Source organism: Pelodiscus sinensis, unplaced genomic scaffold (assembly GCF_049634645.1).
Source record: "Pelodiscus sinensis isolate JC-2024 unplaced genomic scaffold, ASM4963464v1 ctg71, whole genome shotgun sequence".
NCBI classification, from domain to species: Eukaryota; Metazoa; Chordata; order Testudines; family Trionychidae; genus Pelodiscus; species Pelodiscus sinensis.
In genome coordinates this window covers 254357-276073 of record NW_027465980.1, presented here as the reverse complement: position 1 = coordinate 276073, position 21717 = coordinate 254357, and the positions used below count along the sequence as shown (strand labels likewise).

Here is a 21717-nt window from a genome sequence, read left to right as displayed (position 1 = left end):
CTTGGAAAGGATTCAGAAAAGGGCAACTAAAATGATTAGGGGTTTGGAACGGGTCCCATATGAAGAGAGGTTAAAACGACTGGGACTTTCAGTTTAGAAAAGAGGAGTCTGAGGGGGGAATATGATAGAGGTATATAAAATCATGAGTGGTGTGGAGAAGGCAAACTAATAAATAACTTTATTCCCATAATAGAAGAACTAGAGGACACCAAATGAAATTAAGGGGTAGTAGGTTTAAAACTAATAAAAGAAAGTTCTTCTTCACACAGCGTGTAGGTAACCTGTGGAACTCCTTGCCAAAGGAGGCTGTGAAGGCTAGGACTATAACAGAGTTTAAAGAGAAGCTAGATAATTTCATGGAGGTTAGGTCCATAAAAGGCTATTAGCCAGGGGATAGAAATGGTCTCCTTGGCCTCTTTGTCAGAGGCTGGAAAAGGATGGCAGGAGACAAATCGCTTGATCATTGTCTTCGGTCCACCCGGTTCTGGCCACTGTTGGCAGACAGACTACTGGGCTAGATGGACTTTTGGTCTGACCCAGTACAGCCGTTCTGATGTTCTTATGCTTGTCAGTTAATCAACTACACTATTATATCCCTAACCAGGAGTTAAGTCAAATTTAGTTATTTCAAAATAATTTCCTAGTGTAGACATGTTCCGTCAGAGGCAGCAACACGGGAGTGGGAGGAGCAGGCAGTTCCATGGGATCCAGTGCTCATGGAAAGCTATCTTAAAAACCAGCTCCCACCCCCCTCCCTCTGATACAGAGGCAGCAAGAGGTGGAGTCAACAGGATTACCAATAAACCCAAGTTTATCAGTTAATCATATAGTCAACTACACGTTGACATCCTTAACAAGGATCACATTCGCTCACTTGCTAGAGTACAGTGCTTGTCAAAAGAACAGCCATGCTGGGGGTCAGACCAAAGGGCCATGTACACCAGCATCCTGTCCTCTAACAATAGCCAAAGCCAGGTGCCCTAGAGGGAATGACCAGGACAGGTAATCACCACATGATCTCTCCCGTTGCCCATTCCCACATTCTGACAGACACTAGGAACACCATTCTATGCCAACTCCCGGCACATACCAACTCCTAGGGAGTAGCCTGCTGCTCTGCACTGTTGCCTCTGAGGGTACGACTAGACTGCAGAGTTTTTCCGGGATGAAAAACTCTGCCACATCCAAGGAACACGTCTGCTTTTCCAAATATTTTCAGAAGAACAGATTTTTTTTGGCATCCCTGTAAACCTTGTTTTACAAGGAAGGAGAAATGTTCCAAAAAAAGGGCTTTCCCCCAACATTTGACCCAGGTTAGATGGGCCAAATGTCAGAAAAGCCTCTGCCAGAAAAAGATACGCAAACTGTGATTTGCAATTTGCGTAGCTTTTTCCGGAAGAACTGTGTAGTCTAGACACAGCCTGACACAGAAGAAGAAACACAGGCCAGCAGGTGGGAGCTGGTATGTGCAGGGAGCTGGCTTAAAAGTTGCCTCCCAGAGAGCCACCTGCCATCCCATGTGTAACTGCTGGAAATTCCAGCAGTTATACATACATTTTAACGTCCCTACTCCAAACCTCTAATCATTTTTATTGTCCCTTTCTGAATATGTTACAACCTTGGAGAAAATGGCTGTGCTGGCGCACAGCTAAATTGATTCAGACCAGCTGTGTGCTGCTGGTTGTAGGTAGCCAGGTTTCCTGCATGGGCACATCTGACATCCAAACTCAAAGGAAAGAACAGAGCACCCTGGGAACACAACAAGGTGCATCTCCTGGCCTCTCCCCCATCCGCACTCTGTCCCCTGCCACCCAACCCAAGGGCACAGCACTTCTTCCAGTATCCCCCTCAACCCCACCCCCGCATCCAGCTTAGGTGCAAAGTGCTGCTCCAAGCCACCACTCCTCCAAGCATCCAGCCCAGGTGCCCAGTGTTTTCACCCCCAGCTCTGCCCAACCCACCCCAATTGTGGAGTGTTTCTCCTAACCACCCCACTCATCCTGGGCACCCTGCCCAGGGCCACTGCTACTCCTGACACCCCCCCCCCCACTCCACACCCCTCAGCACCCTGCCCAGGGCCACTGCTACTCCTGACACCCCCCCACTCCACACCCCTAAGCGCCCTGCCCAGGGCCACTGCTACTCCTGACATCCCCCCCCCCCACTCCACACCCCTCAGCACCCTGCCCAGGGCCACTGCTACTCCTGACACCCCCCCCCCACTCCACACCCCTCAGCACCCTGCCCAGGGCCACTGCTACTCCTGACACCCCCCCCCCACTCCACACCCCTAAGCGCCCTGCCCAGGGCCACTGCTACTCCTGACATCCCCCCCCCCACTCCACACCCCTCAGCACCCTGCCCAGGGCCACTGCTACTCCTGACACACACCCCCACTCCACACCCCTCAGCGCCCTGCCCAGGGCCACTGCTACTCCTGACCCCCCCCCCCACTCCACACCCCTCAGCACCCTGCCCAGGGCCACTGCTACTCCTGACACCCCCCCCACTCCACACCCCTCAGCACCCTGCCCAGGGCCACTGCTACTCCTGACCCCCCCACGCCACACCCCTCAGCACCCTGCCCAGGGCCACTGCTACTCCTGACCCCCCCCCCACTCCACACCCCTCAGCACCCTGCCCAGGGCCACTGCTACTCCTGACCCCCCCCCCACTCCACACCCCTCAGCACCCTGCCCAGGGCCACTGCTACTCCTGACCCCCCCCCCACTCCACACCCCTCAGCACCCTGCCCAGGGCCACTGCTACTCCTGACACCCCCCCCCACTCCACACCCCTCAGCGCCCTGCCCAGGGCCACTGCTACTCCTGACACCCCCCCACTCCACACCCCTCAGCACCCTGCCCAGGGCCACTGCTACTCCTGACATCCCCCCCCCCACTCCACACCCCTCAGCACCCTGCCCAGGGCCACTGCTACTCCTGACACCCCCCCCCCCACGCCACACCCCTCAGCACCCTGCCCAGGGCCACTGCTACTCCTGACACCCCCCCCCACTCCACACCCCTCAGCACCCTGCCCAGGGCCACTGCTACTCCTGACACCCCCCCCACTCCACACCCCTCAGCACCCTGCCCAGGGCCACTGCTACTCCTGACACCCCCCCCACTCCACACCCCTCAGCACCCTGCCCAGGGCCACTGCTACTCCTGACATCCCCCCCCCCCACTCCACACCCCTCAGCGCCCTGCCCAGGGCCACTGCTACTCCTGACACCCCCCCCCCACTCCACACCCCTCAGCACCCTGCCCAGGGCCACTGCTACTCCTGACACCCCCCCCCCCCACTCCACACCCCTCAGCACCCTGCCCAGGGCCACTGCTACTCCTGACACCCCCCCCACTCCACACCCCTCAGCACCCTGCCCAGGGCCACTGCTACTCCTGACACCCCCCCACTCCACACCCCTAAGCGCCCTGCCCAGGGCCACTGCTACTCCTGACATCCCCCCCCCACTCCACACCCCTCAGCACCCTGCCCAGGGCCACTGCTACTCCTGACACCCCCCCCCCACGCCACACCCCTCAGCACCCTGCCCAGGGCCACTGCTACTCCTGACCCCCCCCACTCCACACCCCTCAGCACCCTGCCCAGGGCCACTGCTACTCCTGACATCCCCCCCCCCCACTCCACACCCCTCAGCGCCCTGCCCAGGGCCACTGCTACTCCTGACACCCCCCCCCACTCCACACCCCTCAGCACCCTGCCCAGGGCCACTGCTACTCCTGACATCCCCCCCCCCACTCCACACCCCTCAGCGCCCTGCCCAGGGCCACTGCTACTCCTGACACCCCCCCCCACTCCACACCCCTCAGCACCCTGCCCAGGGCCACTGCTACTCCTGACACCCCCCCCCCCACTCCACACCCCTCAGCGCCCTGCCCAGGGCCACTGCTACTCCTGACACCCCCCCCACTCCACACCCCTCAGCACCCTGCCCAGGGCCACTGCTACTCCTGACACCCCCCCACTCCACACCCCTCAGCGCCCTGCCCAGGGCCACTGCTACTCCTGACACCCCCCCCCCCACTCCACACCCTTCAGCGCTCTGCCCAGGGCCACTGCTACTCCTGACACCCCCCCCCCACTCCACACCCCTCAGCACCCTGCCCAGGGCCACTGCTACTCCTGACCCCCCCCACTCCACACCCCTCAGCACCCTACCCAGGGCCACTGCTACTCCTGACCCCCCCCACTCCACACCCCTCAGCACCCTGCCCAGGGCCACTGCTACTCCTGACACCCCCCCCCACTCCACACCCCTCAGCGCCCTACCCAGGGCCACTGCTACTCCTGACCCCCCCCACTCCACACCCCTCAGCACCCTGCCCAGGGCCACTGCTACTCCTGACACCCCCCCCCACTCCACACCCCTCAGCACCCTGCCCAGGGCCACTGCTACTCCTGACACCCCCCCCCCCACGCCACACCCCTCAGCACCCTGCCCAGGGCCACTGCTACTCCTGACACCCCCCCACTCCACACCCCTAAGCGCCCTGCCCAGGGCCACTGCTACTCCTGACACCCCCCCCCCACTCCACACCCCTCAGCACCCTGCCCAGGGCCACTGCTACTCCTGACACACACCCCCCACTCCACACCCCTCAGCACCCTGCCCAGGGCCACTGCTACTCCTGACCCCCCCCACTCCACACCCCTCAGCGCCCTGCCCAGGGCCACTGCTACTCCTGACACCCCCCACTCCACACCCCTCAGCGCCCTGCCCAGGGCCACTGCTACTCCTGACACCCCCCCCCCCACTCCACACCCCTCAGCACCCTGCCCAGGGCCACTGCTACTCCTGACACCCCCCCCACTCCACACCCCTCAGCACCCTGCCCAGGGCCACTGCTACTCCTGACACCCCCCCCACTCCACACCCCTCAGCGCTCTGCCCAGGGCCACTGCAACTCCTGACACCCCCCCCCCACTCCACACCCCTCAGCGCCCTGCCCAGGGCCACTGCTACTCCTGACCCCCCCCCCCACTCCACACCCCTCAGCGCCCTGCCCAGGGCCACTGCTACTCCTGACCCCCCCCCCCCACTCCACACCCCTCAGCGCCCTGCCCAGGGCCACTGCTACTCCTGACCCCCCCCCCCACTCCACACCCCTCAGCACCCTGCCCAGGGCCACTGCTACTCCTGACCCCCCCCCACACTCCACACCCCTCAGCGCCCTGCCCAGGGCCACTGCTACTCCTGACACCCCCCCCCCCACGCCACACCCCTCAGCACCCTGCCCAGGGCCACTGCTACTCCTGACACCCCCCCCACTCCACACCCCTCAGCACCCTGCCCAGGGCCACTGCTACTCCTGACACCCCCCCCCCCACTCCACACCCCTCAGCACCCTGCCCAGGGCCACTGCTACTCCTGACATTCCCCCCCCCCCACTCCACACCCCTCAGCACCCTGCCCAGGGCCACTGCTACTCCTGACATTCCCCCCCCCACTCCACACCCCTCAGCGCCCTGCCCAGGGCCACTGCTACTCCTGACACCCCCCCCCCCACGCCACACCCCTCAGCGCCCTGCCCAGGGCCACTGCTACTCCTGACACCCCCCCCCACTCCACACCCCTCAGCGCCCTGCCCAGGGCCACTGCTACTCCTGACACACACCCCCACTCCACACCCCTCAGCGCCCTGCCCAGGGCCACTGCTACTCCTGACACACACCCCCACTCCACACCCCTCAGCACCCTGCCCAGGGCCACTGCTACTCCTGACACACACCCCCACTCCACACCCCTCAGCGCCCTGCCCAGGGCCACTGCTACTCCTGACACCCCCCCCACTCCACACCCCTCAGCACCCTGCCCAGGGCCACTGCTACTCCTGACACCCCCCCCCCCACTCCACACCCCTCAGCGCCCTGCCCAGGGCCACTGCTACTCCTGACACACACCCCCACTCCACACCCCTCAGCACCCTGCCCAGGGCCACTGCTACTCCTGACCCCCCCCCCCCCACTCCACACCCCTCAGCGCCCTGCCCAGGGCCACTGCTACTCCTGACACACACCCCCACTCCACACCCCTCAGCACCCTGCCCAGGGCCACTGCTACTCCTGACCCCCCCCCCCCCACTCCACACCCCTCAGCGCCCTGCCCAGGGCCACTGCTACTCCTGACACCCCCCCCCCCACTCCACACCCCTCAGCGCCCTGCCCAGGGCCACTGCTACTCCTGACACCCCCCCCCCCACTCCACACCCCTCAGCACCCTGCCCAGGGCCACTGCTACTCCTGACACACCCCCCCACTCCACACCCCTCAGCGCCCTGCCCAGGGCCACTGCTACTCCTGACCCCCCCCCCCACTCCACACCCCTCAGCACCCTGCCCAGGGCCACTGCTACTCCTGACACCCCCCCCCACTCCACACCCCTCAGCGCCCTGCCCAGGGCCACTGCTACTCCTGACACCCCCCCCCCACTCCACACCCCTCAGCACCCTGCCCAGGGCCACTGCTACTCCTGACCCCCCCACGCCACACCCCTCAGCACCCTGCCCAGGGCCACTGCTACTCCTGACCCCCCCACGCCACACCCCTCAGCGCCCTGCCCAGGGCCACTGCTACTCCTGACACCCCCCCACTCCACACCCCTCAGCGCCCTGCCCAGGGCCACTGCTACTCCTGACCCCCCCCACTCCACACCCCTCAGCGCCCTGCCCAGGGCCACTGCTACTCCTGACACCCCCCCCCACTCCACACCCCTCAGCGCCCTGCCCAGGGCCACTGCTACTCCTGACACACACCCCCACTCCACACCCCTCAGCGCCCTGCCCAGGGCCACTGCTACTCCTGACACACACCCCCACTCCACACCCCTCAGCACCCTGCCCAGGGCCACTGCTACTCCTGACACACACCCCCACTCCACACCCCTCAGCGCCCTGCCCAGGGCCACTGCTACTCCTGACACACACCCCCACTCCACACCCCTCAGCACCCTGCCCAGGGCCACTGCTACTCCTGACACCCCCCCCCCCACTCCACACCCCTCAGCACCCTGCCCAGGGCCACTGCTACTCCTGACACACACCCCCACTCCACACCCCTCAGCACCCTGCCCAGGGCCACTGCTACTCCTGACCCCCCCCCCCCACTCCACACCCCTCAGCGCCCTGCCCAGGGCCACTGCTACTCCTGACACACACCCCCACTCCACACCCCTCAGCACCCTGCCCAGGGCCACTGCTACTCCTGACCCCCCCCCCCCACTCCACACCCCTCAGCGCCCTGCCCAGGGCCACTGCTACTCCTGACACCCCCCCCCCCACTCCACACCCCTCAGCGCCCTGCCCAGGGCCACTGCTACTCCTGACACCCCCCCCCCCCACTCCACACCCCTCAGCACCCTGCCCAGGGCCACTGCTACTCCTGACACACACCCCCACTCCACACCCCTCAGCGCCCTGCCCAGGGCCACTGCTACTCCTGACCCCCCCCCCCACTCCACACCCCTCAGCACCCTGCCCAGGGCCACTGCTACTCCTGACACCCCCCCCCACTCCACACCCCTCAGCGCCCTGCCCAGGGCCACTGCTACTCCTGACACCCCCCCCCCCACTCCACACCCCTCAGCACCCTGCCCAGGGCCACTGCTACTCCTGACCCCCCCACGCCACACCCCTCAGCACCCTGCCCAGGGCCACTGCTACTCCTGACCCCCCCCCACTCCACACCCCTCAGCACCCTGCCCAGGGCCACTGCTACTCCTGACACACACCCCCACTCCACACCCCTCAGCGCCCTGCCCAGGGCCACTGCTACTCCTGACCCCCCCCCCCACTCCACACCCCTCAGCACCCTGCCCAGGGCCACTGCTACTCCTGACACCCCCCCCCACTCCACACCCCTCAGCACCCTGCCCAGGGCCACTGCTACTCCTGACACCCCCCCCCACTCCACACCCCTCAGCACCCTGCCCAGGGCCACTGCTACTCCTGACCCCCCCCCCCACTCCACACCCCTCAGCGCCCTGCCCAGGGCCACTGCTACTCCTGACACCCCCCCCCCACTCCACACCCCTCAGCACCCTGCCCAGGGCCACTGCTACTCCTGACCCCCCCACGCCACACCCCTCAGCACCCTGCCCAGGGCCACTGCTACTCCTGACCCCCCCACGCCACACCCCTCAGCACCCTGCCCAGGGCCACTGCTACTCCTGACACCCCCCCACTCCACACCCCTCAGCGCCCTGCCCAGGGCCACTGCTACTCCTGACACCCCCCCCCCCACGCCACACCCCTCAGCTTCCCCTGGCCTCCCCCGAGGGCGGGTCACCCACCCCAGAAGCGCTCCCAGGCGACGAGCGCCGAGCCCCTCACGGCCGCAGCCCGCGCTCCCGGGGGAGGCCGGCGAGGAAGGCGACCTCCGCGCATACAATGGCGGGCTACGAGCCCCGCCGGGGACGCACGGTCACCTGCCGCCGACGGGCAGGGCTCCTGTCACGGGCAGCGACACTCGCCTCGCGCCACCTCAGCCAGGCACCGTTTCCCGCCCAAGCAGGCGGCGTCTCGCGCCGCGGAGTATGCTGGGATAAATCGTGCTGCGCGCGCACCCTGCCGCGAGCCAGACAACTACAGCTCCCAGAGACCCAGCGCGAGAGGTGGGCGGTGCCTCGCCACCATTTTATTGCTAGCGGCGGCCGAGCCTAGCGCGCTGATTGGCTTGCCGTGACGTGACGCACGTATACCGCGGCCCCTCACCAATGGGGTTGTAGGCCCGGCCCCCTCGCGGTGAGTAGCAGGCGCTTAGCCAATGGGCTGCTCGGCGCTTCCCTTCCCGGCTAGGCGGCCCCGTGCTGCTTCTGGAAGGTTCCGGGTCCCGGGCCGGGATGTCGGGGGCGCTGAGCGCCACGCTGGGCGGCCTCAGCAGCGACTCCTACTGCGAGATCAGCCAGTACCGCGACCAGCACTTCCGGGTGCGCGCAGGCAGGGCCCGAGCCTGAGGGGTGGGGGCAGGTGCACAGCGCCAGGGGGCGGGGCCTGAGGGGTGGGGGCAGGGTGCACAGCGCCAGGGGGCGGGGCCTGAGGGGTGGGGGCAGGGTGCACTGCGCCAGGGGGCGGGGCCTGAGGGGTGGGGGCAGGGTGCACAGCGCCAGGGGGCGGGGCCTGAGGGGTGGGGGCAGGTGCACTGCGCCAGGGGGCGGGGCCTGAGGGGTGGGGGCAGGGTGCACAGCGCCAGGGGGCGGGGCCTGAGGGGTGGGGGCAGGGTGCACAGCGCCAGGGGGCGGGGCCTGAGGGGTGGGGGCAGGGTGCACTGCGCCAGGGGGCGGGGCCTGAGGGGTGGGGGCAGGGTGCACAGTGCCAAGGGTTGGGGGCAGGGGTGCGTAGCGGCAGCCTGAGGGGATGAGCACAGGACCGGGGGGTGGGCACATGGGTGTACAGCACCGGCGGGGGACAGGATGCACAGCGCCAGGGGGCAGGTCCTGAGGTGCTGATGGCAGCCCAGGAGATGGCAGGGTGCAGTACCCAAACCTGAGGGAGGCAGAAGTGCCCATGCCCTTTGCCATGATTGCCATCTTGCACTTCATTGCTGGAGTAGGAGGGGGAGGTTCTCAAACAGGCAGAAGTAGCAGTTTCACAACCAGTGGGTCAGGCATTCCCTGAACAGTAGGTTGCTGTTTCCATTTACTGTTTGTTGTGCTCTCAGGGTAGCCGATACCTACAGGATAAGGCCCTGAAGCTCTCTTCCACACTGTATGTGGGCAACCTGTCCTTTTACACCACTGAGGAGCAGATCCAGGAGCTCTTCTCCAAATGCGGAGATGTTAAGAGGATTGTCATGGGGTTAGACAAGGTCAAGAAAACCCCTTGTGGCTTCTGCTTCGTGGAGTATCCTTTTCCGTTTTCTGTTGCCATAATTTTTCTGCCACTGCTTTTTGATTAATCGCATCCTGGGTGGATTATATCCCCTCAGTTCTGTTGAACATCAGCATGTTACAGAGCATATCTGGCCTCTCTGGAGGAGCTGGGAATGCTCCTGTGATATGTGAGCAAACATGAAAATTGTGAGCTTTCATTCACAGTACCAAACAGTTTCCCTCCTTCACAGGGTCTGCTATTTCTCTACCATCCTGCCTCAGTCACTGACATTGCTGTGGATATAGTCATTTCTCTCATTCCCTGTATGCAGCTGGCATTGACAAGCTGAACAACACTTTGAGTCTTCCTTATAACAAATTCCAGGTATTATACAAGAGCAGATGCTGAGCATGCAATGAGGTATATCAATGGCACCCGACTGGATGATCGGATCATCAGGACTGACTGGGATGCAGGGTTTAAGGAGGGACGACAATATGGGAGAGGAAAGTCTGGAGGACAGGTAAAGAAAATACTAGCTTCAGCACTGAGCCAGCCTTCCTTGGGACTGGGTGATGGGTGGAGCTACCTTTGGCCGATCCAGTGCAAAGTAGGGATGTTAGCTGTCGGTTAATTGAATTCTTAGCGGTTAGTTGACTATTTTATAGTCCGTGGGGGGAAGGGCCGGCAGCCATGCAATCTGGCCCCACTCTGAGGGAGCCCCCTGCCACTCTGCGCTTCTGCCTCTGTATCAGAGGCAGCAGTGCAGGGTGCCAGGAGGGAGCCAGTCTGCGAGGAGAAACTGTTTAAAAACCAGCTCCCCTTGTGGGCTGGCTGCTTGCCACCCTGCACTGCTCCCTCTGATACAGAAGCAGCAGTGCAGGATTGCAACAGTCCTGTCTGCAAGGGTCCAAGCTCCCTGTGGACAGAGGCTACTGGGAGAGTAGGAGGCAGTGGAGGCTGCCCCAGAGCAATCTCTGTCTGCAGCAACCCAGGCTGGCCAGCGACAGAGGCTGCTCCAGCAGCAGCCCCTGTCCACGGGGGGCTGGGACAGAGGCAGCAGTGTGGGGTATGGGGGGCCGAAGCAGGTGGCACCAGCTCCTGCTTCTCCCTCCCCTTGCTGCTTCAGATACAGAGGCAACGGGGACAGAATGCGAGTAGCCAACTAGATTAACCGACTATTCATTCACATCCTTAGTACAAAGGCAGTCATCCATGGCAGACCCAGTAATGAACTGAAGCCAGTCTAAAATTATTTTAAGATCACTAGAGTAGGAGCATGGTACTTAATGCCTTTTGAAACTACATTCCAAGCTCCCTATGGCCCAAAACAAACCGCTTTGCTCACTTCTCAAGATAGTGTTCTCAAAAGGGTGTAGCAATCAAGGTGGGGAGTGAGAAACAGGATCATAATGGGGATGGTGTGGTTCTAAAGCTAGTTTAATCATCAAATGATGCCTATGAGAAGATTAAAATTTCTTCCCAGATTTCCAGAGGAACAAAGCTTTAGGTTCAGGCTTTGGCGATTCATAAAGATGAACTGCAAAGCAAAACCAAACAGAATTTGGCCCTTCTCTGCTGCTTCATTATGTCTAATGATGGCCCCGCCATTAGAAAAGTCAGGTCTTCCCATCAGTCTCCTTGGTAATGGTTCCTTTGCAAGGTATTTTAAGGGCTTGCAAAGGCTTGTAATCTGAGCTTCAGCCCACCACCAATGTATGCGAAGAGGGTGCCTAGCATGTCTCTGTCTAGCCAGGTGCAGATGCTGATTTGTGTTACTGCTTTGCCCCAGGTGCGAGACGAATACCGGACAGACTATGATGTGGGAAGAGGTGGCTTTGGCAAAATCATTCAGATGCAGAAAACCAATCACCAGACCGTAATCTACTAAATGACTAATCTATCCCAGTACCTAGAGGGATGGTGAGCCTCTGCAGCTAGCTCTGGCCTCACTCTTTGGATGGGGGTGTGATTGGAGCCAGGTTCCAGCAAAAGGCAATACGAGACTGGCTGTTCAACATTTGTTCATTTCTCATCTCTCCTGGGCTGGAATGGCTGATCTATTGTGATACAGGGCAGCAAGAAAATAGAGTGGCCAGCGCTGCAGAATTTCTCACTAAGAATAAGTGAGACATGTCCCGCTCAGACTTCTGCCTCCAAGTTGTCATTGCAGCTGTGGTTGCTCTCGAGCACAGATTTCTGAGAAATACAACAGCCATCAAAGCCCGCCTTTCTGCTTGTGCAGCTCTGGGACAGAGGGAGGAGTTTAAAATATGTAATTTACAATCTTGTTTGCCTCTGTAAAGCATCATTCCTGATATAAATTAGGGAAGCAAAGCAAGATCTTACTGGCCACTTGCAAGTGCTTGTCTGAACTCTGGACCCTTTGCTCAGTAAGCCCTGCAGAGCCTTAGTCTTTGCTGTATCTGTGATGCTGCCTGCTGTTGCAGAGCGTCACTATTACAATGTGGTTTTGTTTGTGTCTGGGTTTTTTAAATAAACATTAAGTCCTGTACCTGCTGCAGTTTGCGCTTCATTGCCATTGGGCATGTGGCAGGGCTTTTGGGGGACACAACCTGTTGGCATGTCGGCTGCTCTCTGACCACAGTGGGGCAGTCGTCCTGTTTGCTGTGATCTGGGTCTTCCTTTTGGTGCTGGCCTCATTTGTCTTCCCATTGCACTCTGTGCTAGTAGCGGGTTTGTCACCTCGTGAAATCACCAGTAAAGTTACACTTTGCTGTGTGTACTAAGATGCGAAATTAGTCCTCAGTTCCCTGCATCAGTGAATGCCAGGAAGTTTCCCCATTTTCTGCCATCGTAGTGCCAAGTCCTGTAGCATAGAGCACATGAAGCATCATGGGGCCAGACCAAGAAGCAGGAGCTGCAGGGCATACTGCTCTTTCTTGAGTCCTCCAGCTGGAGAAAGGGAAATTACCCTAGCATACAGTTCCTGTAACGCATTCCTGCATAATGAGGTGCTGTAACAGTTTCTTCTTTTGCATTAAATCACATACTTTAGCAGCTCAAGGCCTCTGAACTTCAGAGGGAAAAATGTCTGCCTCTGTCCTATTCAGTGGCAGGACACAACCAGGCCTCCAAGCACACTCTGAGTTACCCAACAGCCCTGATAACTAAGGAGTAATTGCCAGAGAAGTGCTTACACAGGCACAAACAAGGAGTCCAGTGGCTCCTTGAAAGTCTAACCATTTTATCAAGTTATAAAGTTTTTGCTTGTTGCAACTCACTTCATCAGATGCATGAAGGGAAAGAATCAGATGGTAGAGAAACAGAGATGGGAGCATTACATCAGCACTAATTCGATCAGGGTGGATGTGGCCCACTTCCAACTGTGGTAAAGTGAGAATACCCAAAGGGGAAAATTATTTTTTGTAATGACCTGTTCTGGTGGTGTCAATTTGTATATGAATTCCAGTTCAGTGGTTTCACGTTGCAGTCTGTTTTTGAAGGGGTTTGATTTGTTTGTTTGCTGAAGAATGGCAATTTTCAAATCTCTATCTGTGTCCAGGCAAATTAAAATGCTCTCCAACTGGTTTTGTATGTTATTATTTAGGGATGCAAAGGAGTAGTTGACTAGTCAACTAACTGATAAGCATATGCTTATCAGGTAGTCGAGTAGACTGCTCACTTTCACCCCCCCCCCCCTTTCTGCTTCTGTGTCAGAGGCAGCGGGCTGGGAGAGCAGGAGCTGGTGCTGGGGGAGTTGACTTAAAAGCCGGTTTCCCACAGCACTGTCTCCTTAGTGCGGGGGGGAGGGGCAGACCTGGAACAAACTGGGACTTCTTAGTCCTGGCTCACACTGCACCCAGGCGATAACCCCGCAGCAGTTTAAATGTAGTAGGGCTACAGCTTCTAATACATTTAAATTGCAGAGCCGCAGTGGAGGTAGTGAACACCCCCCTTATTGAGTAATCAATGGAAATTCCATCAACTACTTGATTAGCTGATTAACTGCAATTTAACATCCGTATTACCATTCTAGATACCTGATTTGTGTTCATTTATTTTTTCATATAGACTCAGTCCGGTTTGGCCAATGTCCATGGCAGAGGGGCATTGCTGCACATGATGGCATATATCACATTGGTAGATACGCAGAGGAACAAGCCTTTGATGGTATGGCTGATGTGGTTAGGTGTCATGTTACTGGATTTTAAGGGGAGCAACCAGATCACTGCTGTACCCATGGGGGATGTTTGCCCCAAAAGTTGGTACAAAGGGGGCCATGTGAGGTGTCAAATGAAAGCTTACAGTCAACTGATTCTGTATATGCTCTTCATATACCTGTATAATGTTGGTGTGGAAGTTATAGACATGTACTCTGTATGGACACTGGACGTTTCTCTATATGTGGTTGAGCAATGGGCGAGAAAAGCTTACCCTATGGACATGCTAATTAGCAAGCCACCAGGAACAATAAGTCTCTTAAGTACCAGATACCCACCTAGGAAGGAATGTAGGTGCCTGGCCACTGACCATGTGACTGTTTCCAGCTTGGAAGAGACCAGGAAGGGATATAAATATGCCATGTGAATGACGCCATCTTGGTGCTCAGCTCAGCTCTTCATCCCAGAGGCAGCCTTGCAAGGATCAACAAGCCGGAAAGAACTGTGGACCCATCCTGACATAGGATGTACACCAAGGACTTTTAAGCCAGCACTTATAAGATCCCTGCTGCAAGCCTGCCTCAAGAACTGGGAGATTCGATGCATGTAATGTATGGTACTTTAACAACCTCATTCTCATGCTTTTCTTTCTTTCAGTAATAAACTTTTAGCTGTTAGATTCTAAAGGATTGGTTCATCGTGATTTGTGGGTAAGATCCAGAGTGTAAATTGACCTGGGATCTGTGGCTAGTTTCTTGGAACTGGAAGAACCCATTTGAGGTAGGTGAGATTGGGTTCTAAAACCCTTCACCTGTGTGTTAGGCCCAGGACTGTTTGGTGCACGGAGAGTGCTGGAGTGTCAGAGGGGTTTTGCCTGTGAGGCTTCTGGCTGGCCAGGCAGGCAGCAGAAGTGCTCTGTGCGACTGGTTTGTGGCCTATTTGGGAAGGACCGCCAGCCAGGGGCTACAAAGAGCCCCGAGTTTGAGCAATTCACCCTCAGCGGTGCCCAGACCCGGCCTTATTTTTTCATGTAGACTCAGTCCAGTTTGGCCAGTGTCCATGGCAGAGGGGCATTGCTGCACATGATGGCATATATCACATTGGTAGATACGCAGAGGAACAAGCCTTTGATGGTATGGCTGATGTGGTTAGGTTCCATGATGGTGTGGTCAGAGCTGGCAATGGGGTTTGTTACAGGGATTGGTTCCTGGGTTAGTGTTTCTCTTGTGGAGTTTGTAGTTGGTGGTATTTGGGGGGGCTGTCTTTTAGCAAGGACTCTGTCTTCCAGGTCTGTGAGAGCAAGGGATCATAATGAAGGATAGGTTGTAGATCCTTGATTATGTGCTGGAGAGGTTTTAGCTGGGGGCTGTAGGCGATGGCCAGTGGTGTTCTGTTGCTTTATTTTTTGTCTGTCCTGTAATAGGTGACTTCAAGGTGTAACAATATGGCTTTTCTGTAGCTGTGTTGAAAGGCCTGTGGTAGGCCTGAACCAAAGCCTTCTTCTGCAGCCAGACTGAAGAGCAGCAGCCATTAGCTGTAAGGTCTAGAGTCACATACTCACATTCCATCTAAATTGTATTAAAATAGTGTCACACCAAGCTGTGAGAAGAGGATTTTGTCCTGATACCCCCCCACTTTCCCCAGATAAAGGAACAGATCTCAAGATGGGTAAAGAAAACTTAAGTCACACCATTCTGTATGGCCAGAAACTGCTTCTCCATTGAGAATGTTGTGGAGTCCACACTCTGTAGTTAAGTATCCTTACTTTCCTATTGTTTGTCTGTGTGATCTGTGTCTGGTTTGTAACGGTTTCTGACTGCTGTGTAATTAATTTTGCTAGGTGTAAATCAATTAAGGTGGTGGAGTATGATTGGTTACATAATTTTGTTATGATTGGTTAATAAAATTATACTAAAACAATTGGTTAAGGTATAGCTAAGCAGGACTCAGCTTTCATTATAGAAAGTGGGGTCCAAGAAGGTGACCAAGAAGAATATTGGAAGTAACAGAAGCAGAAGGAAAGAAGCAAAAGGCTGGAAGACCAAAGGGAGACAAGGAACACCAAGGAGAAGGGGAAAGACCTGGAAGAACTCGCCTCCGAGACACAGCCTAAGACTAGAATCTGGATCTTAGCTGCTGCATGTCACAGAGAATGACCTTGCCTAGCCAACAGGGGAAGTCGCCTGTACCAGGAATGGTGAGCATGACACTGGGTGCTTGGCATGTGTACTCTGCTTATTTGGGAATTGTCAGTAAATGGAGGATAAGGATATTACTGTGTGAGGCTCTTTCAGTGGCTAAAGATCCTCCAAAACCTGCAGGAAGTTGTGATCTGAGCCCTAGGAATTGGGTACGGGTGGGTGTGTAAATTAACAGGGTTGCATCTTGAGCCCTAGGAACTGGGTAAAGGTGTGTCCCCCTACAGTGTGGAAGGGATAGAGAAATTTGTGCAGGTAGCAAGGGTACCCGCCTGGCTCTATCAAGCTGTTTCTTCACTTCCCCAGGTGGATAGTGTAGTTTTAAGAATGGTTGATAGAGATCCTGTGTGGGTGTCTGGCTCGCTCTGTGGGATTGGAGCAAATGTGGTTGTATCTTAGGGCTTGGCTGTAGACATTGGAATGTGTGATGTGTTCTGGAAGGTAGCAGGAGGCATGTAGGTAAGCCGCTTAAAGGAAAACAGAAGAGTGTCAGAGAATTTCACTGGAAGAGCTGTTTGGCTGCAGGAGTGTCTCCCAGGGCGAAGAGTGGAGCTGCCCAAGATCAAAGGTACAAGAGGGAATAACCCTTTGTTATCCCCACCTCACCCATGAAGGAACTGGCTGTGACTCATGAAGTGTCTCTCCTACCCCTTATCTGTGTGATGGGAAAGAGCACCTCAGGAAATCTACACCAGTCTGCACCAGTGTTGAAATTACTTAGTATAATTTTATTAACCAATGAAAAACAAACACAATTGGTTAAGGTACAGCTAAGCAGGACTCAGCTTTCATTATAGAAAGTGGGGTCCAAGAAGGGGACCAAGAAGAATATTGGAAGTAACAGAAGCAGAAGGAAAGAAGCAAAAGGCTGGAAGACCAAAGGGAATAATTAGTGTTCCACAATTATAAGCTACTGAGAGAGGAATTGTCTTTATTTTCCTCTCTAAAATGCCACAAGCATTTACAGTACTACACCCAAGCCCCTTCATTGCTGTTGTCGGGAATGGCATGTCTCAGGGCTCCAGCTGTATCTATGTCTATACTGCAGGGCTACGTCTACACTGGCCCCTTTTCCGGAAGGGGCATGTAAATTTCACTAGTCGTCGTAGGGAAATGCACGGGGGATTTAAATATCCCCCGCGGCATTTAAATAAAAATGTCCGCCGCTTTTTTCCGGCTTTTAAAAAAGCCGGAAAAGAGCGTCTAGACTGGCCCCGATCCTCCGGAAAAAGTGCCCTTTTCCGGAGGCTCTTATTCTTACTTCAAAGTAAGAATAAGAGCCTCCGGAAAAGGGCACTTTTTCCGGAGGATCGGGGCCAGTCTAGACGCTCTTTTCCGGCTTTTTTAAAAGCCGGAAAAAAGCGGCGGACATTTTTATTTAAATGCCGCGGGGGATATTTAAATCCCCCGCGCATTTCCCTACGACGACTAGTGAAATTTACATGCCCCTTCCGAAAAAGGGGCCAGTGTAGACGTAGCCCCAGAGGTTTTCCGGGATACCAGAGGTATCACGGAGAATCTATGCCACATCCAAGGAATGTGTCCACTTTTTCAGAACAACTTCCAAAAAAGCAGACACATTTTCACCATCCCTGTAAGCCTCGTTCTATGAGGAAGAAGGGATGTGCCAAAAGAGGCAGTTTTTCTGAAATTTGGCGCTGTGTAGACAGACCAAATTTCAGAAAAGCCTCTTTCAAAAGAAAAGCAGAAAAAGATATGCAAATTGCTATTTGCAATTGCGTATCTTTTTCCAACTTTTCTTTGCAGTGTAGACCTAGCCTCAGCAGCTTTGCATCTTAATTAGCGGAGTCTCTGAAGATCCAGGACAAATACTTCTGGTGGCGTGATCTCAGGAAGCTGAGGCAGCATCATAGCTGTCTTGTGTCTGTGCAGTAATGCTTCTGACTCAGTTCCATCTCTGTAGGAACATCACCTCCTTTGGCAGGTTCCTAGTCCAGACATATGAGTTCCCTTTCCATGTCATGTGTGACAAGTGTGAACACAGGTTTCTCCTTTATCTACTATATATTTGAGAGCGTATGCGTCTGTCCATCTGAGTTTGTTTTTTCAAGAACTCCGAAATGGTAAGATCCAGGATCACCAAATTGGGTATGCAGCTTCCTCGTATTGCAATTTAAAGCAAGGTCAGGATTTGATTGGGCCAGGACAATGGGATGTGCCTGGAATGTGATTGTTTCTCATAAAATGGAAAGGGAGGGGTCTGATAGCTGTCCCTGCTATACCCCTGAATGACCACAGGGAGCACCCAACCCCCTACCCTGATTCCTGCATTCCCACCCTCTGCCCTCAGGCCCTCCTCATCCCCCAGCTCCCTGCCCTGAAGGACCTAAGCAATGCCAAGTAAATCTTCTAGTTCAGATACCTATTAGCCTAGAGCAGCATTTGTCATACTGAGGTCTATGAACAAAGGGGTCCATGAGGGTACTTCTGGGGGTCCACCAGTCCCACTGATCAACTTCTCCCCCTCCCTCCATGCCTGCTACACACCACAAAACAGTGCAGTGTAGGAGGTGCTGGAAGGGAGGGGGAGGAGTAGGGATGGGGCACGCTCAGGGTAGTGGTGGAAAAAGGGGGTACGGTGAGTGTGGAGCAGGGCCTGGGACTAAGCAGGGTAGCTTGAGGTCCACAATTTTAAAATGGGGATCCTCAGGCTGCAAAAGTTTGAGAACTGCTAGCCTCTCTCTGGGCACACACCTAGTAAAGGCTGTTCCCCACTCTGGCATTCCAAGTGCAGAAGATGGAGACCTGCAAGACTTTAAAATACCCTGCCACTAAAGGCTTCTGTTTAAAAACTCCTCAGGTCACAGATTCCCTGGCCGTAGCTTGGCATCATGACACACAAATGCAAAAAGGCCCTTTGAAAACCCAGGAGGACACATTGGGGAATTCTTCCTGTGGGTTACCCGCAAGCTCTAACCCTCTCTTTGGAGATAGCGTGAAAGAACAATCTGCAATTTCTTGTTAGCTGACTTTGCAGTTTTAGACTGTGCACATACATCCTCCAGCTTTCTAGTTATCAAATCATGGTCTTAAAAAGGTGATTTTTATTAAGACAAAACATACTAGGTTGCTACAAAGCAAGTGTAAAAATACTAAGAACACAGAATTCCTTCCCCAGGATTCAATGTAAAAGCTATAGTTTAAGGGGGAGGGGAAACGTGTTAAGCACAGAAGTCCAACAAAGACAAAAATAAAGAAAATAACCTTTTCATGTCTGATGAACCATTCCCTGTTCTACTCACATCTCTGTTGTTCCAAAGGTTTAGTCCTTCCTTAGGCATAGATGTCACTGGAGAGTCCATGCCTGTTTTCCTGGCTTAATTCATCTCTCCTGGGTTCTGTTCTGGTCACACAAAAGACTGACACAGGAAGATCACTGCTTCCTATTCAAAATCCCACATCCTGTTTTCATAGGCTCTCCTGGCTTCCTGCCGCTACTTCCTACTTCCCTAGCATTCCTGGAGACGCTCTAGGATCCACTGTCTGTGGTTTAACCCTTAAAGGCAATTTAGTGAACTGAATGGCTGAATTGCGCAGAAAAGGGTAGTACCCCTCTCATTCATCACGTGCCTCAGTGCAGAGCATTGGCAGCCACAAGAGTGCCAATTTAGTATGGTATTGTAAATACGGTATAAGCAGGGCTTGACAAACGGCGGCGAAAGCCACTCGCCAGCCCCGCACTCCACATGTGCAAGAGCCCTATAGTTTGTCGAGCCTGGTTATAAGAATTTTCATTTTACCAATCACTGTTTTCACTCAATTTTTTCATTAACCTCTCTTACGCACACTCATTGCAGGACTATTTTGAACTCCTTTATATTTAAAAAGCTCATAAGAATGGCCCTCTTGGGTCAGACCAAAGGTCCACCCAGCTGACAGTGGCCAGCACCAGGTCAGGTGCCCTAGAGAGGGTGGATTGAAGACAATGATCAAGTGATTTGTCTCCTGCCATCCTTCTCCAGCCTCTGACAAACAGAGGCCAGGGACACCATTTCTATCCCCTGGCTAATAGCCTTCTATCGACCTAACCTCCATGAAATTATCTAGCTTCTCTCTAAACTCTGTTATTGTCCTAGCCTTCACAGCCTCCTCTGGCAAGGAGTTCCACAGGTTGACTACACGCTGTGTGAAGAACAACTTTCTTTTATTAGTTTTAAACCTACAACCCCTTAATTTCATTTGGTGTCCTCTAGTTCTTCTATTATGGGAACTAATAAATAACTTTTCTTTATCCACCCTCTCCACACCACTCATGATTTTATATACCTCTATCATATCCCCCCTCAGACTCCTCTTTTCTAAACTGAAAGTCCCAGTCGTTTTAACCTTTCTTCATATGGGACCCGTTCCAAACCCCTAATCATTTTAGTTGCCCTTTTCTGAACTCTTTCCAAGGCCAAAATATATTTTTTGAGGTGAGGAGACCACATCTGTACACAGTATTCAAGATGTGGGCGTACCATAGTTTTATACAGGGGCAGTAAGATATTCTGTGTCTTATTTTCTATCCCTTTCTTAATAAATCCTAGCATCTGATTTGCCTTTTTGATCGCCGATGCACGCTGTGTGGAAGTTTTCGGAGAACTATCCACGATAACTCTAATATCTCTTTCCTGATTTGTCGTAGCCAAATTAGCCCCCATCATACTGTATGTATAGTTGGGGTTATTTTTCCCGATGTGCATTACTTTACACTTAGCCACATTAAATTTCATTTGCCATTTTGTTGCCCAATCACTCAGTTTGGTGAGATCTTTTTGGAGTCCTTCACAGTCTGCTTCTGTCTTGACTATCCTAAACAGGTATCATCCGCAAACTTTATCACCTCACTGCTTACCCCTTTCTCCAGATCACTTATGAATAAATTGAAAAGGATTGGTCCCAGGACTGACCCTTGGGGGACACCACTAGTTACCCCTCTCCATTCTGAAAATTTACCATTTATTCCTACCCTTTGTTTCCTCTCTTTTAACCAGTTCTCAGTCCCAGAAAGGACGTTCCTTCTTATCCCATGGCCATGTAATTGACACAAGAGCCTTTGGTGAGGGACCTTGCCAAAGGCTCTGAAAATCTAAGTATACTGTATCTACTGGATCCCCCTTGTCTGCATGTTTGTTAACCCCTTCAAAGAACTCTAATAGATTAGTAAGACAGGATTTCCCTTTACAGAAACCATGTTGACTTTTGTCCAACAAATTATGTTCTTCTACATTCCTGACAATTTTATTCTTTACTACTGTTTAGACTAATATGCCCGGTACTGAAGTTAGACTTACTGGTCTGTAATTGCCAGGATCGCCTCTAGAGCCCTTTTTAAATATTGGTGTCACGTTAGCTACCTTCCAGTCATTAGGTACGGAAGCTGACTTAAAGGATAGGTAACAAACCACAGATAATAGCTCAGCAATTTCCCATTTGAGTTTTTAGAATCCTTGGATGAATGCCATCCGGTTCTGAAGATTTGTTAACATTAAGTTTTTCTATTTGTTCCAAAACCTCCTCTGACACTTTAATCCGGGACAGTTCCTCAGATTCATCATC

General features: G+C 54.8%; 2 protein-coding genes across 8 annotated transcripts in view; one reads left to right on the top strand and one right to left on the bottom strand.

The window, feature by feature from the left end:
• TEX11 (testis expressed 11) overlaps positions 1 to 8580 on the bottom strand; it is a 211306-nt gene extending 202726 nt beyond the window's left edge. For 4 of the 7 annotated variants that reach the window (XM_075917646.1, XM_075917649.1, XM_075917648.1 and 1 more), the window contains exon 1: positions 8450 to 8580. The gene's annotated coding sequence lies outside the window, so the exon portion shown is untranslated. The other 3 variants (XM_075917652.1, XM_075917653.1, XM_075917647.1) reach the window with 3 other exon arrangements.
• Positions 8581 to 8791: 211 nt separating this feature from the next.
• On the top strand, positions 8792 to 12348 carry LOC102455774 (nuclear cap-binding protein subunit 2). Its single transcript, XM_075917645.1, has 4 exons — positions 8792 to 8950; positions 9682 to 9863; positions 10218 to 10356; positions 11626 to 12348. The coding sequence occupies exons 1-4, from the start codon at positions 8864 to 8866 to the stop codon at positions 11722 to 11724; spliced, it is 507 nt and encodes a 168-aa protein (XP_075773760.1). The 5' UTR covers positions 8792 to 8863; the 3' UTR covers positions 11725 to 12348.
• The last annotated feature ends 9369 nt before the right edge of the window (positions 12349 to 21717 follow it).

What these genes read in the sequence shown, in the direction of transcription:
- LOC102455774 (XM_075917645.1), top strand. Translation starts at nt 8,864, where the DNA reads ATGTCGGGGGCGCTGAGCGCCACGCTGGGCGGCCTCAGCAGCGACTCC. An exon ending in ACCGCGACCAGCACTTCCGG is followed by an intron (nt 8,951 to 9,681) that starts GTGCGCGCAGGC and finishes TTGTGCTCTCAG; the next exon opens with GGTAGCCGATACCTACAGGA. An exon ending in TGTGGCTTCTGCTTCGTGGA is followed by an intron (nt 9,864 to 10,217) that starts GTATCCTTTTCC and finishes AACAAATTCCAG; the next exon opens with GTATTATACAAGAGCAGATG.